Genomic DNA, 14,764 nt, shown 5'->3' with positions numbered 1-14,764 from the left:
CGAAAATAGTCATTCGAGGCGTGTCTCTTCCCGTAGGCATCCCATATTCCCTATTCACGGCTGCCTGGTGGCCAACAGAGTGATGATCTGGTGACGAATGCATCCGACAAGTGAAACGAACTTGACTGTCTGTCAATGATGCCTAAAGCCGAATTGCGTGGACTTTTCGTGGGTAGGGGATGTCCTTGCTGGCAAGTGGGAGAGAGACTTCAGTGTATGCGCGGCCCGAGGAAGGTTGTCGGGGGTGGCACAGCTCAACCTTCCAAGCCCCAGGATAGACAGGTAGAGTCGGAGTTCAGAGATGAGTCTCCTTTTGTAGTACCGAAGATAAGTAGCATTTTGAGGAGCTTGATGACAGACAGAAACACGGACACCTTGGCTTGTGATCACGTACGAGGGAAAAAAGCGACATATTCGGCTATTTATGAATAGGCCCCTTGGCCCCCTTACCAGAGTTCAGCCACATCCGTGGACACGGAGCGTGTACAAGTATGCGTGTCGGACGGGTCAAAAGCGGCATGCAGATCCCTGATCTTTCAATAGTAGAGCTAAGTAATAAAGCAAGTACCCAATTTGTCACGTACTCCTGGGCCAAGCTATCTGGCGGTGACGATACCACAAATTGAGTTGGCTTCCTCTGAGTTGGCCAGGTACCAACACCCAATCAGCCCATCAGGCAGGACAATTACCGGGACTTGTTATTAGCAGAAGGATGATGGCAGTCTCGGGGGTTAGGTAGCAGTATTCTTACGTGACGCTCATCATCAGGAATACGTAGTCAACCAATGGAATGGATCTCCGAAGGGGTCTATCTGGTCACTCCTTTTAGTCCTTGTAGGAGAGAGCTCCAGATTATGGAGCACGAGGCTTCGAGTTCATCAAATCAATCCCATCCAATCTGCAATTCTGACCCGGTCCAGCCCCCCCAGCAAGTGGCCAGGCAAAAGGAGGCTCCCACTACTTTTGCTGTTGACCGTGGGAATACCACTAAAAGTAGGTAGGCCGGACGGTACCTACAGGCTCCAGTGCCTCAATAATTGTAATGATTACCCCTAATAAACCTGCTAGCCTCTACCTGGCTAGACCCCACATCAATCAGACAGCGGAAGCACGCACACACAAAGGAGCCAGAAGTGCGTAGGAGAGGGAGAGGAGCAGAAGTAGACTGACCTGGACTAGCCAACCAGACCCAGGGCAACACCTTCTCTGGAGGCAAAAGAGACAGAACGAGCCCGACCGACGTTCTTCCCCCCCTTCCCACTTTACTAGACTTAAAGTCAACCACATCAATCAACATTCCCAGCCTCCCATTCTCCTTGTTTGATTTCCCTCCCCCCAACAGCCTTCGAGCAATAATATCTCACTCCCTCCAACAAAGCAACCTCTCTCAGCTTCCACCGGTCCGGGAATCGCGTGGGCTTCAGCATTTCCATTTTCACTTCTTTTCACTTTTCTTGACACCTTTCGCACTACGTAATCCGTCACAATGGAAGGTAAGTCAGGTCGAGCAAGCCAAAAACACAACCCCCAAGCAACAAGGCGAACTGTCCTCACATGCCGCGCACATGCGACCTCTCGCATCTCTTCATCCTGCCATCCTCAGTCTCAACGGCACCATAGCTAACCAATCTTTTCTACTACAGAGGAAGTTGCTGCCCTCGTTATCGACAATGGGTAAGACGATCCGCCGCCTCACCGACTCGCCCCAGAGGCCTTCCCCAATCCAGTCGGCGATGGGAGATCTTGTTAGATCTCAATCATCGCTGCCTAGATAAACAGCTATGTTTTGTAACCTGGAGCTGACTTTGAGCGTCTAGTTCGGGTATGTGCAAGGCCGGTTTTGCCGGTGATGATGCTCCCCGAGCTGTTTTCCGTAAGTTGTCCCCTAAACTCGACCCACACCCCGCTCTCCAAGCGATATCGCGACTGCCGTTTCTGGGCAGCATCTCAAGACAACAACTTGCTAACCCACGCCCACAGCGTCCATTGTCGGTCGCCCCCGTCACCATGGGTAAGTTTCGAGGTCACGAATCGACACTCTGCACCATGGCATTAACGGCATATTTAGTATCATGATCGGTATGGGTCAGAAGGACTCCTACGTCGGTGATGAGGCCCAGTCCAAGCGTGGTATCCTCACCCTGCGCTACCCCATCGAGCACGGTGTCGTTACCAACTGGGACGACATGGAGAAGATCTGGCATCACACTTTCTACAACGAGCTGCGTGTGGCCCCCGAGGAGCACCCCGTCCTGCTCACCGAGGCCCCCATCAACCCCAAGAGCAACCGTGAGAAGATGACCCAGATTGTCTTCGAGACCTTCAACGCCCCCGCCTTCTACGTCTCCATCCAGGCCGTCCTGTCCCTGTACGCCTCCGGTCGTACCACCGGTATCGTGCTCGACTCCGGTGATGGTGTCACTCACGTTGTCCCTATCTACGAGGGTTTCGCCCTGCCCCACGCCATTGCCCGTGTCGACATGGCTGGTCGTGATCTGACTGACTACCTCATGAAGATTCTGGCCGAGCGCGGTTACGCTTTCTCCACCACTGCCGAGCGTGAAATCGTTCGTGATATCAAGGAGAAGCTCTGCTACGTCGCCCTCGACTTCGAGCAGGAGATCCAGACCGCTGCCCAGAGCTCCAGCCTGGAGAAGTCCTACGAGCTTCCTGACGGTCAGGTCATCACCATCGGTAACGAGCGTTTCCGAGCACCCGAGGCTCTGTTCCAGCCTTCCGTCCTGGGTCTTGAGAGCGGCGGCATCCACGTCACCACTTTCAACTCCATCATGAAGTGCGATGTCGATGTCCGTAAGGATCTGTACGGCAACATTGTCATGGTATGTTTCTGTATCCTACTTCTGGCCGGTTTGGGCACTTTACTAACCTCTCGTAGTCTGGTGGTACCACCATGTACCCCGGTCTCTCCGACCGCATGCAGAAGGAGATCACTGCTCTTGCTCCTTCCTCCATGAAGGTCAAGATCATCGCTCCCCCGGAGCGAAAGTACTCCGTCTGGATCGGTGGTTCCATTCTGGCTTCCCTGTCGACCTTCCAGCAGATGTGGATCTCAAAGCAGGAGTACGACGAGAGCGGTCCCTCGATCGTCCACCGCAAGTGCTTCTAAGCGCTTGGCTAGTGTGCTCCTCCGATACATCCATTTCCCCCTCCTTTTCACGAGCTCCCGATAGCGCGAGCGTGGATTGGATGGCGACCTTTGAGATTTCTGTCCCCAGGCCGATGCGAAAGGGTTTCTCCTGCAGACAGACCTCATATCTACAAAAAGTTCTAGTAATGGGCGAGAGATTACGGTTAGCCTGTAGGCGGCTCCGGGAAACGAAACAAAACCAGATGTCTTTTGTTTTAAGGAGGCTATTCGTGCGCGCAACGGGGTAGACAATTATACTTGAGGTTGATCATATATTTGTTTTTTCTCGGCAATTGCTTCTGGTGATCTGACATGGCTGCGTATGGTGATCTAGCCTCTTGACTGAAACCTTCCTTCCAGTGACCAACCTCCAAACGCTTCCTGTGATCATGAGCGTGCCAAGCACATGTCCATCTTGGCTTTAATTCATATATAATGTTTCGTAGATGCGACATGTTTCGTGCCTAATTCTTGCCCGTTTCGTTTATTCCGCGATGCACCCTCATGTTCTCGGACTGGTCGTTCTCAACCTTGGCATTGTGGCCGCTGACAGTTTCATGGTCCTCAGATGCCGTTTCGCTTATGCCCTCCGATAGTGTTTTATTCCCGACTTGCTCCTCTAATTCCTCTTCCCCGCCTTCCCCTTCGCCCTCGCCCTCGCCCTCGGCGCCAGCTACGACCCCCTGCCTTTCTTCGTCCAGCTTGCGGTACTTCCTGCGGCTCTTCTTGGCGCTGCTGGCGCGCTTCTTCCGCTTGGCCTCGCCGACGATGGCGCTCCGGCTCTGGTCGCCCTTAGTGAGGTCGTCGAGGCGCTCGGCGAGCAGCCGGCGCGCGATGAGGCGGTTTTGCGTTCGGGAGCGCGTCTCCTGGCATTTGACGACGATGCCCGTGGGCAGGTGCTTGAGCTGCACGGCCGAGTTGGTCTTGTTGATCTTCTGCCCGCCCGGCCCGCTTCCCTTCAGGAAGGACTCGTCAAGTTCGGTGTCCGGGGGCGGCCGGGGCTTGGGCGGGTATTGCGGCGTTTTCTTGTGCAGCGAGGGGGTCGTGGCGAGGGGGCGACGTTGGTGATGGTGGTGGCCGCCGTTGGCAAGGGGATGGGATAATGCCGTGCTCAATGTCGGCGTCGCCGGCTTGAGGAGCTGGAGGAGGGGCACGGAGGACCGGGACGAGAAGGGGTCTGCCAGGAGGCGTGCTGCGCGGAACGTGGCCATGGCGGGAGTGGAAGCTGGACAAGCAAGAGGATATACGGATGGGGAGTTGGTCTTATCTGTCTGCTTCCATTGTAGCTGGGCGCGAGTCGGTCGTCGGTTCGTCGGTCTGCTTAATTGTCTGATCTACGCCTTGGCTGGTGTGTGGTTTGTGAGACACAAGAATTGTATATTGAACAAGATACATTCAGTACGTCATTCAAGAATGACTCGGGGTTTACCCTCTCGTGATTCTCGTCCTTCGTCTTCCTCTGCTTCGTGCCCCCTCTTCTCAAGGAATCAATTTAGTCGGAGGACAAGTGGGATTATCAACGAAGACATCTAACATAGGATGCTTAACGATACATAGTCCCAAAAGTATCACATGCGTCAATGATCAAGAATTTACCAGCAAGCAACATAAGTCCGGAGCGTCAGACGCGCCGTTGCGCCAATTGATCGCTGAGTCGCTAAGCGTTTGCGGGAAGGACATGCAGCACAGACAGGCAGGGTCGGGCTTTTTGCCAGGCCCCTAGCACCTAGCACCTGGACCCCGAGCAGCTAAGCAGCAGCAGCAGCGCTGTGGTGTGTAGTGGTGTGTAGTGGTGTATGCAGTGGATATCCAATTAAGATTTTCCCTAGGGAGCGCGCCCTCCCAGGCACCAGGCTGCCAGGCTTGCTTTTGCCGAGAGCTGTCAGCGATTCAGCACGCTGAATGCAGGCAGGTGGCATGAAGATGAAGGGGTCCATGTGGGTTCATCCCTTCCCCAACAGCAGACAACAGGCCGAAAGATTTATTAGACAGGGAAATCCGTGTCGGAAAGGGGAAATCGCAGTAAACAATCACATGAGGGAAACAGCAATTGGGATCGATCCATCATTTCATTAGTCTACATACCTGCCTTTCTCTAACGTTAGACCTCAATTTATCTTAAGTTTCATCCTTTTCTACCAGGCGCACTTACAGAAGTCGCCCATTCAGAATCCTTACTGGAAACATCCATTCGACGACCACCACACGCGATCACTTACGACCATCCACTCCCTCCCCGGCGACCGCAGATCCCGAGATCGAGTTGCGCAACACTCATTCACTCTACTTAACCAACGCAACGGGACAATACACCGAAACACATTCCCTCGATTCAATCCAGAAGAAGCAGATTATCTCCATATTCCAATCAAACCCGAGTATTAAACAACCAAAATGGAGATGGCTCAGTCTGTTGCCCGCTGGTTCCGGCTCAAGCAGTACCAGATCGAAGTCACCTTTGGCGTCTATATCTTTACCCCGATCGAGAAATTCGTTTTCTGTAAGTGTCGCCACGTGTGCATTCCATTCGACTTCCCCTTGCTTGGGTCCAGTTCGAGAACTTTTACTAACCCGGGACATCCGCAGGGTCCGTCGTCTTCCTCCTCTTCAGTTTGACCTTCATCGCCACGATCCTCTACCTGCCGCAGCACATGGTCTTCCTCTACAACCGCGCCTGGTTCTACGTCCACGGCGACGACAATAGCGGCGTCGACGGCGTGCTGGGCGGCTTCGCCAAGGGGGCCCTGCAAAAGACGGTCGAAGCCCTGACGTCCACGTCCTCGGCCGACGGCTCCAGCGAGACCCTTGACTCCATCGTCAGGGAGTTGTAAGCGCGAGTATAGGTGAAGGGATGGGCTTGCTTCTCACTCTCTCTTCGCTAGAAAAACATATCACAGTACAGGCTATACTCCTGCAACTAAGAAAACGAACCCATCTTTCAGCACACAAAAGAGGGAGTATGCAAAATATGGACACAGCGCGATCGATAATCATTAATGCGGAAGGGTGGACACGTCTCGAAGGGAAACACGAGGGGGCAGTGCCTGTGTTCATTTACGTGGCGTTGGAGGCAACATCTTGTCTTGGGTTTGGGCGTTTGGGCAGGCAAGCCCCGGTTTACAGCTTAGAACGGCCTCCTCGTATACAGGTAGAGCAAGCGGTACGTTGACGATGTTATGGGGAGACGCAGTGGATGAAGAGACCTGCTGCGGCATTGGGTCCTTTTTGGATAGTATATTTTTTTCACACTTTGCCCTATTGCGCAACTCAGGTGCTGGGGGCTGAGTACGAATAGATTCTTAATGAAGCATCATCTCCGGCTATAGCCAATGTCTTTTCGATTGCGTGCGGTCTCCACGACAGTTGCAGTACGGGCTTCGAGAGGCAGAATCTGTACGAAGTGTCAGTCCCAGTAATCATTATTGGCAGGGTTCAGCGGGGCGAAGAAACTTACTCCGGGCGCAAGGGGGCACTGGATACGACGCCGAGGTCTGCGGCATTGATGACGTGAATGGATACCTTGCCGATTTCTGACCCGGCCGCAAGCACAAAGGTGCCTTCTTCAGTCACGCGGGGCAGGAAGTCCACGGCTGTCACTGGGTGCGTTGCCGGAATGGTGGTTATGCAAGCAATGCCCGCGTCGGGGGATTGCTTCCAGATCTTGATTGACTTGTCTCGGCCCGCCGTCGCAAACACCACGGCACCATCCGTAAGGGGCGCCCAGGCCGCGTCGAGTATCATTCTCGTGTGGCCCTTGGGGTTGTTCTGAAGGGTCTTGTACTGCGTGAGATCCTCGCTGTCCCGCTCGAAGACGGCCCACTGGCGGTCTCGGCCAACACTCAGGAGGTACTTGTCGTCCGGGGAGAACCGGAGCCGGGTCACCGTCAGGGTGTGCGCCGCCAGCGGCGGCCGCACCTCGGTCCACCGCTCCGTCTCGAAGAGGCGGATGACGGCGTGATTCAGCGAGCTGGCCTTGCAGGCGCTGGCGACGAGCTTGCCGTCGTGGCTCACGGCCAGGCAGGACAGCTCGTAGCCGTGGCCGTACAGCTTCTCCACCTCGGGCCAGAGCGTGTGGCGCGAGAGGCTGTCCTCCAGCGGCGGGTGGTCGATCTCGAGCACGGACTTGCGCACCATGGAGCCGGGGTCGAGGGCTTCGCGGTCCTGGTCGGGGTTGGCGGTGTCGATCTCCATGTCGTCGTCTACTGCGTCGATGGCTTTGTTGGAGAGTCCTAGCACCGGCATGTTGGCCGCGTCGGGCAACTCCTCGATTTGCGAGGCCGCCCCTATGTCGCAGAGACGGTTCAGGAGCTTGGCGACTGCTTTTGGCTCATTGAAGACGCGCATCAGCTTCTCGTCCGCCCCCGATACGAATTGAGAGGATCCGATGGAGTCGATGCAATTCAGGTCGTAGCCGTGGATCTGCGGCCTCGCCATCTCATGCCATGTCTTGCGCTCGCCTGCATTCCAGCGCGCGTGCAGCCTCGTCGTCTGGTCCGAGCTCGTAGAAAGCAAGTAGTCCCCGTTCTTGGACCAGGCAATGCCCGTCACCGATCGAGTATGTCCGCTGATGCCAATTTCGGGCATCCACTGGTCCTTTTCTTTGTTGTGGTACCATCTTCTCCAGCTTCCGGTTCGGCCCAGACATATGACGGAGCTCCCGTCTGGCGACCAGAGTCCCGTCCAGAAGCCGCCTGTGCTGCCCGTGGCTGTAGTCGCACCTTTTTCTCTGCTGATCTCGCCGAGACGAACGGTGGTCACCCAGATGCCCGAAGAAGGGTCCGCCTCCCACATGGCCAGCGTATTGTCGGCCGAAGTAGAAAGCAGTTGCAGCTTCCCGCTCTCGGGGTTAGAGAACCACTTGGCGCTGTAAATCCAGTCATCATGACCCAACAGCAAAGCCTCAAAGGTGATGGAGAAGTCAAGATCTCCAGCTTTGAGTCGGTGTGCCTTGTTTGATGGGGTGCCGGGTAGGGAAAGTCCCATGGTAGGGTCGTTGGCGCCAGTCGTCGTAGGTGGGAGCTCCTGGCCCTGATGGAACCGCCAAAGCCGGACATACTTGTCCTGGCTTGCAGAAGCAAGTACCAGGTCCTTGGACGCAGCGGCGCTTTCGAATGTGAAGTCCAGAGACCGGACCCAGCCTTCATGTCCAGAAAGTGTCGCTTGAGCCTCAAAGCTAGGCTCGGCCGCCGAGTTGGCCACGAAGATCTGGACGAAGGTTTTCGTTCCTGCCGCAGCTAGGACCAGACCATCTCCGGCTTCGTTGAGATGGCTCAGCGCCACACAGAGAGGGAAGAACTTGGGACTGGTTTTGATCGTCTGAAGAAGCTTGGCCTCGCCTCCTTCGAGTGTCCAGATCTTGATAGAAGCATCCGCGGCTCCAGTCGCGAAAAGCGTGGGCCCAGTTGGCGTCCGTCGGCCATTCACGGTAGCTATGCAGTTGATGGCGCCGGTATGCTCTTTTACTGATTGCACACACGTCGCGGAACCATTGGCGTCACACTTCCATATCTTCAGAAACTGATCATCGCCGCCCGAGACCAAGTACGTCTCGGAATCGGAACTTGACTTGGGCAGAAATTTGACTGCCTTGACAGTACCCGTGTGACCAGTCAAAAGATGCGATACGCCCTTGACTGCCGTGTCCTATATATACTGTCAGCTATCTAATTTTGAAAGGAAAACTCGTCGCTGTCTAAGGGAGTTATCAGCACTCTCACACACATTGGGTTGCCAGAGGGCAATATTTGAGTCGGTCCCAAAGGCTACCAGACCATCTTCATTCCAATCCGCCACGGCCGTTTGCCGATTGGCACCTACGGAGAGGTACTCAATGCCCACTTCAACCTCATTCATAGCAGCCTCGCGTAAGATGAGAAAAGGGAGGGTTCAAGGGAATATCGGCTGTATACCAAACCTGGGCATGAATTCCGAATGTGGTTTTGTGATTGGTTGTTGATGCGAAAATCGGTGCATGGTTTCTGTCGGTTCGGTTCGGGCCGGCACCAGTTGATCAGCACCCAACTAGGCCCGACGTCGTCCCCAATGTCAACACCGTCAACATCACCTCCTGAAATGTAGTTTGCTCTGGGAGTGATCCCCGTAGAAACCCCATATTTTGCTGTCTTCTTGATTTTGTCAATTGTCGTCTGCACCTGACAGGTTAGCATTGTGTATGAGCAACTTGACTGATCCAGAAAGATTTGGGTACTGGAAAACCCCATGCGGAAGACGACTCTATTCATGAGCAGGGCAATTGTCTCATGTTATCATCATATTGCAAAGAGGAACCTTGGATGTGAAGTCTGGAGTGTTGCAATCAGAACTGACTTATTATGCTACCGAAAAGAAACTATGAAGTCAATCGCGGACCTGGGGTTATCTCAAATCAACGCTGCCGATTTTGTAAGCGGCCCTATTGCTCACCCCTCCGAGACCCGAGAGGGCAAAGGGTCCCAGCATTGCACTGCGATGCTGTCAAAAGATCCTGTGATCTCTAGAAAGGGAGAGCTTCGGGGCGCGTAGCACACTACTTCTCCACGACTCTAGGCGGAACGCCTCGCCATTCCCACTTGTTCGCCAAGTGCCGTCTCCTCTCTGCAGAACCACTCATTTCAGATGGTTTCTAGTCCGTAATCGTACAAACTCAGAAGTTGCCTACAAAGGCAACAATATCCCAAAGGGATCGAAGTGTTTAGACCTCATCCTCGGCCAGATCATCGTGGTTCTGGTTGGAGAGGAATGAGTTGTCATGGGCAGGAACAATGTTGAAGCTGCGGGCATTGCAAAAACTAGTTGCGACATCCTGGCTGCTTTCCAAGTGTGCTGAAGGGATACTGGCGAATGAGGTCGACATATCAGCGCCTGTGGGCTCCTGCTTCGGGACCTTGGATCGAGTAGCGGCATTCAACTTGCTCTTGGCCGAGGACTGGGAGAACTGAGAGCTGTTAATCTCGACCAAGTCATCGTCATCAGCCATGGCGGGCTTAGGAGGGGGAGGCGCTGCGAAGCTGGGCGGTCCAGCAGCGACCTGGCTTTTGCTGTTGCTGAACAGTGACACTGGCTGCTGGCCGTTGCCGAACAGAGATACGGGCTGCTGGCCGTTGCCGAACAGAGAAGGAGAGGCGACCTGATCGTCGGCACCGTCTGTAAACTTCGGCTTCTTGTGAGTGGGTGTGTCGAAAGCTTCAATCTCCTCGTCATCCTGGTCGTCATCCAGCTCTTCGTCAATCTTCTTGCCACGGGCACGCTTGCCAGTGGTGGTAGGGGTGGTGGCGGCAGAAGCGAACCGCCTACGGGAACCGGGAGTGCTGGCAATGGTGCGGTTGGTCTTGGGAGTTCCAACGCCGTCGATGGTCACCTTGGAGGTGTCCTCTCCCTTCTTTGCAGCTTCCTGCTGGGCCTTGCCTAGCTTCTTGATGGATCGGAATTGCCACTCGATGCCGTCGGCCGTAGACTCTCCGAAGAGCTTCGCGATCTCTATATATCACAGTTAGGTTCTGCTTTCGGTCTTCCGAGTAAGAGTGTAGTACACTCATGTGTATGCGAGGTAAAGAGAAAGGTTCGAAGACAGAAATGCACCAGAAAGCGCAGTGTCGGGTTGAGGAGTGAGTGGTCCCCGGCCCCTTCCCTTGGCGGAAGTCCAGAAAGGGGATCGTCAAGTACATATCCTCCTCGATCAGCAGCAAGAATGATCTTGCAGGTTCCACACTGACTCCTTCGGGCCTGAGTTAGATAACGCGCTTGCGATTCAGGCTTACCTTTCTCATCAACAGGCAGAACACCTGGGTCCTTTCCCTCTGTAACATAGAGTTCCTGCATCTTTGCCAGCCGCTTGATGGGCCGAAGCCGATGGTCCACAGAAGGGCCTGTGAAATCCTCTCCCATGTGAAGTGCGATTGCTAGGTCTTTTAGTATGGGATACAAGCTGCCAGAAAAAAGAACTACCTGCGCGAAATTCATGTCTATGTACCTGTGGGCATGCCAGAAAAAAAAACGAAAGTAAACACTTACCCTTAAAGTCGAGTTTAGGCTTGGCTGTAGCGACCACGGCTGCAAGAAGACGGACAGCCGACTCGTAAGACTTGAAGTTGGTCTTGTTTGTAGGTGCCATTGTGCCTGACTTGTGTACTGGGCTTGGGTCTGAGGGGATGTGAAAACGGTCTACCGGGTTTGACTGTTTGAGAAGTGGGTTAGTCGCTGTTGCGCCGAAATATTGACGGTGGGAAACAGAACAGCATGTTCCCAGAAGTGAGATGTGTGGGTTGGGATAAATTGATTCGTGGGTTCGAGGTGGAATTAGTGAAGGTGCACACCCGTCGCCTGCTTGGCCTGTATATGGTGTGGCAACTTGGTCTGGTTTGGTAAGAGAGCGTGAGAATGGTGGGAAGTGTGGGTAGAATCAGTGTACATGGGAAGGTGGCAATGACGGGCGTAGTCGATGGGCAGAGAGAAGGTGAATTCTGGGCGGCGAACTTGCTGAGAAGGGAACGAAGGGTAGGTATGCTTGACCATCTGCCTGGCTACATATCTCGTCTTACGTAGGGGCTGGAACCTCGTATTGCGAGAAACGTTCTGGCGTAGAAGAAAGGAAACCCACGCTTCAAGGGACAGTATGTAGAATTCATGAATATATGAATATGATCTGGCTCATCTCGACTTACGATTTGAATGATGCTGATGGTGTCAGTTCAGTGCAGTTGCTGTGTTGTTGAACAGACAAGACCCCGCTCTGCAGTTTGAACATCCAAGGTTGGTTGCCACTGTAAATTCGAGTTACGAATGTGACGTGCTTGGATCTGCCTTGGGTTATTTCTGTCAATGTCAGGACGCAGTAACCACACATGAGGGTGGATGACGCAGAAAGGAAATTGTGGGCGAAGAGCAGTGCAGCTGCCACAAGGCAAGGTGAGTCTTCACGCCGACGAGCGGTTGTGGCCACGAAAGTTATCAGAGTGAAGGACGTCAAACCCACATACCAGCCTGAAAACAAATGATAGCGGAAACTGTCCGTCACTCGAGGGAAGCCGCGGTTTTTGAGGGGAAAGTAGAGATATGGGTAAGCAGGAAGGGGTGGACTAACTTGAGCTTGATATCAAGGTATCAAGCAAGGCCGTTATTGCTCTGGCGGTAGGCAGGTGCTCAAGGACCCTCGCTTCTATTATGGGAGTACTTGTTGGGTAGAGTGCAGGATATAAATGCAAAAGTCATCGAGCCTTTCGCACTGACGATGCCGCAGCCTTCTAGCAAATACCAGTTGTCTGCCTGCCCTAAATACGTCAGACCAGAACACCAATGATATTTGAGTTCTGCTTCTTTCGTCAAGGTTATGGCTTTGGGGAGATGCACGCATAACCAAAACTGACTGAATATAGGTGATTGGTAGGCGGTGGAAACAGACATACAGGCTCAACAGCAAGATCTTGGGCGATCTGAATAGATCGAAGTTCTGTGCTTATGTAGTGATATGATCTGAATGGTTCCCCACTTGTCCCTCGCTGTATAAAGTTGTTAGCATGATTCAGTATAACAGTTATATTGCATTACTTTGATATTCATGGAATCATTGGGATAGAATGAATGAGGATAAGGGGTCACGACACAGATGCCAAGAGGGCGCTAGACATGTAAACAATGGCACTTACAGGCCGCGGGACCCTTTTTTAGCTTATTGACGACTGATGAATCCACGCGAAGTGGTTGGATGAACACGGGTTGGAACAAAATATGGAGGATCTGGAGTATGGAGTCTGGAGTTAGGTTACCAGACGAGGTAGGTTCTGGTATTGGTGGTCGGGTCTTGTAGGCAAAAGCAGTTCTTGAGCAGGCGTGAAGTGCTGTGGAAAAACGTGCGTTTCTGTTAGCCGGGAACATGGGACAGGGGTTGCCATCCCATCGCCGTGCCGACTATAGACTCTATAGACGACTAACTCAAAGAGCATTTCTTCTCATGTATCCAAACACGTCAAGTAACATGCAATGGTATTTTTCTATTATTGAGGCCTTGCTACAATGCAGTGAGCCATGGGCCGCGATTTTGATGTCCATGTACCTGTTAACAGTCAAGAACGGAACGTGCACCATCCATGTGCCACTATTCTAACCTGACTAACCCCAGCATAACCAACCCCAGGGTAGCTATACCCATGCTATTAAGGTATATAAGGTTTGGTGCTTTTGCGACAATGCAGAAGTTGCCGACTTATAGTCAACTTGATGTCGGTTCTAGTTGTCATTGAGCCGCCTCACTTGCACCAAAATTGATCACACATGAAACAAACATGCCAGTTGAGGGTATGGTAGGATGCTCTCGGCTTCCAATTGAACAACTACATGTTATGATAAGTAGGTAGATAAGTAGATGAGTCTATGTTCGCTCTATATGCGGTCTATGTAGTTTTCTCTGCAAAAGGAGATCTCCTGTCCATGGGTATCATAGGGGACCCAAGCCCGCTGGGGCTTCGGCCTTGACGATGTGGGCGAATACCGGCGTATGTCCATCGTTGCTGAAGACCTGCTGTGGCCTCGCCGTTCCCCCACATCAGGTACTGAACGCCTAGAAGCAGATCGCAACCAGCCTGGAACATGCCGCAGATCTTGAAAGACCAAGGGATTTCCGTGGTCGAGGTGAAGAACCAGAACATCTTCATCATGTCTCCTATAATCCAGCTAGCAAGCACAGAGACCCTGAGTCCCTTGCTCGTCCGCGTTCTCGCATTGGCCAAAAGCTGAGGGATGGGCAGTGTCGCCTCGACCGAGAGCCCGACGTAGCCGATGAACGAGGAGTATGCCGGATAGATGCCGCTGAAGGGAGCGAGGAGGAGTTCGAGTACCGTCAAACCGATGAAGAAATACAGCAGGCTTTGCCAATATCTAGAAGCCAAGTTAGCCAACACCCTCTCGCTCATGCTTTTGCTTGTGCTATATTTTGCCAAACATACGGTCGGTGGGAGCGCCACTGCCAGAAGCCGTACGGCCTTTGGAACCCAGAGTGACCATCTTGTGTCCCGGCGAAGGGAACTGCAGCCTCGCCGCCCTTGGAAGAATGCGCCGGTCGGTGGTCGAGGGCGATCTTTAGCAGGATCACCTGCATGAAGATGTTGCAGAAAGATTGGATGAGCAGCGCGGTATCGTATCGGGCCCCGGGCCAGTAGAAGACCCTGCACAAATAATGCGGATTAGTTACATAATGCCCAGAGAAAGGCGGTCGGCGGACAAAGGGTCGGATCGGGTGTGCATCCGTACCTGCATATCGAAGCCACGAGCATAATCAGGGGAATGTCGAGAGAGAAGCCGGCGCTCGACCTCTTGCGCTGCATCGAAATCGCCTGGTCGGCATACGACAGGATTGGCGAGAGGATGAGGAACACCGGCGCGGCAAAGCCGGTGATCGTCGTAAGAACGTTGCCCATCGCGTCTCGATTGTACATGGAATGGAGGCTGTTCCGTGGCAGAGGGCGCGTTGAGCGTAGGTAATGAATGACGTGCCGGAGGATGGCGGCACCGGGGCGGATATCTCTCTGGACAAAAGTGAATGGACAAAGCTGTGCAACCAACTGATACTATCTACGGCCCATGTACTGAGCAAAGAGAGCAGAACCTAACGGATGTACAATTGAC

The 14,764-nt window shown here is 53.4% G+C and overlaps 6 protein-coding genes across 6 annotated transcripts; 2 read left to right on the top strand and 4 right to left on the bottom strand.

Moving 5' to 3' along the window:
- Positions 1 to 1,486: 1,486 nt before the first annotated feature.
- Positions 1,487 to 3,127, top strand: PG985_001254 (actin; the record flags this gene model as incomplete). Its single annotated transcript, XM_066821023.1, has 6 exons — positions 1,487 to 1,493; positions 1,644 to 1,674; positions 1,818 to 1,873; positions 1,981 to 2,011; positions 2,069 to 2,840; positions 2,897 to 3,127. The coding sequence occupies 6 exons, from the start codon at positions 1,487 to 1,489 to the stop codon at positions 3,125 to 3,127; spliced, it is 1,128 nt and encodes a 375-aa protein (XP_066691902.1).
- Positions 3,128 to 3,612: 485 nt separating this feature from the next.
- On the bottom strand, positions 3,613 to 4,359 carry PG985_001253 (RF-1 domain-containing protein; the record flags this gene model as incomplete). The annotated part of the gene is made up of 1 exon (XM_066821022.1): positions 3,613 to 4,359. The coding sequence occupies one exon, from the start codon at positions 4,357 to 4,359 to the stop codon at positions 3,613 to 3,615; it is 747 nt and encodes a 248-aa protein (XP_066691901.1).
- A 1,183-nt stretch (positions 4,360 to 5,542) lies between these two features.
- PG985_001252 (uncharacterized protein) lies at positions 5,543 to 5,979 on the top strand (the record flags this gene model as incomplete). The annotated part of the gene is made up of 2 exons (XM_066821021.1): positions 5,543 to 5,648; positions 5,735 to 5,979. The coding sequence occupies 2 exons, from the start codon at positions 5,543 to 5,545 to the stop codon at positions 5,977 to 5,979; spliced, it is 351 nt and encodes a 116-aa protein (XP_066691900.1).
- Positions 5,980 to 6,415: 436 nt separating this feature from the next.
- Positions 6,416 to 9,001, bottom strand: PG985_001251 (uncharacterized protein; the record flags this gene model as incomplete). Its single annotated transcript, XM_066821020.1, has 3 exons — positions 6,416 to 6,539; positions 6,603 to 8,791; positions 8,870 to 9,001. 3 exons carry the CDS (start codon positions 8,999 to 9,001, stop codon positions 6,416 to 6,418), a joined length of 2,445 nt encoding a protein of 814 aa, XP_066691899.1.
- An 838-nt stretch (positions 9,002 to 9,839) lies between these two features.
- PG985_001250 (uncharacterized protein) lies at positions 9,840 to 11,258 on the bottom strand (the record flags this gene model as incomplete). Its single annotated transcript, XM_066821019.1, has 3 exons — positions 9,840 to 10,624; positions 10,906 to 11,046; positions 11,159 to 11,258. The coding sequence occupies 3 exons, from the start codon at positions 11,256 to 11,258 to the stop codon at positions 9,840 to 9,842; spliced, it is 1,026 nt and encodes a 341-aa protein (XP_066691898.1).
- Positions 11,259 to 13,533: 2,275 nt separating this feature from the next.
- Positions 13,534 to 14,556, bottom strand: PG985_001249 (PQ-loop repeat-containing protein 1; the record flags this gene model as incomplete). The annotated part of the gene is made up of 3 exons (XM_066821018.1): positions 13,534 to 14,017; positions 14,086 to 14,304; positions 14,390 to 14,556. 3 exons carry the CDS (start codon positions 14,554 to 14,556, stop codon positions 13,534 to 13,536), a joined length of 870 nt encoding a protein of 289 aa, XP_066691897.1.
- Between the last annotated feature and the right edge of the window lie 208 nt (positions 14,557 to 14,764).

The sequence above is a fragment of the Apiospora marii genome, assembly GCF_038362585.1.
Source record: "Apiospora marii strain CBS 49790 chromosome Unknown utg000001l_segment0_segment0, whole genome shotgun sequence".
NCBI classification, from domain to species: Eukaryota; Fungi; Ascomycota; class Sordariomycetes; order Amphisphaeriales; family Apiosporaceae; genus Apiospora; species Apiospora marii.
This window is presented reverse-complemented; position numbering and strand designations above follow the sequence as displayed.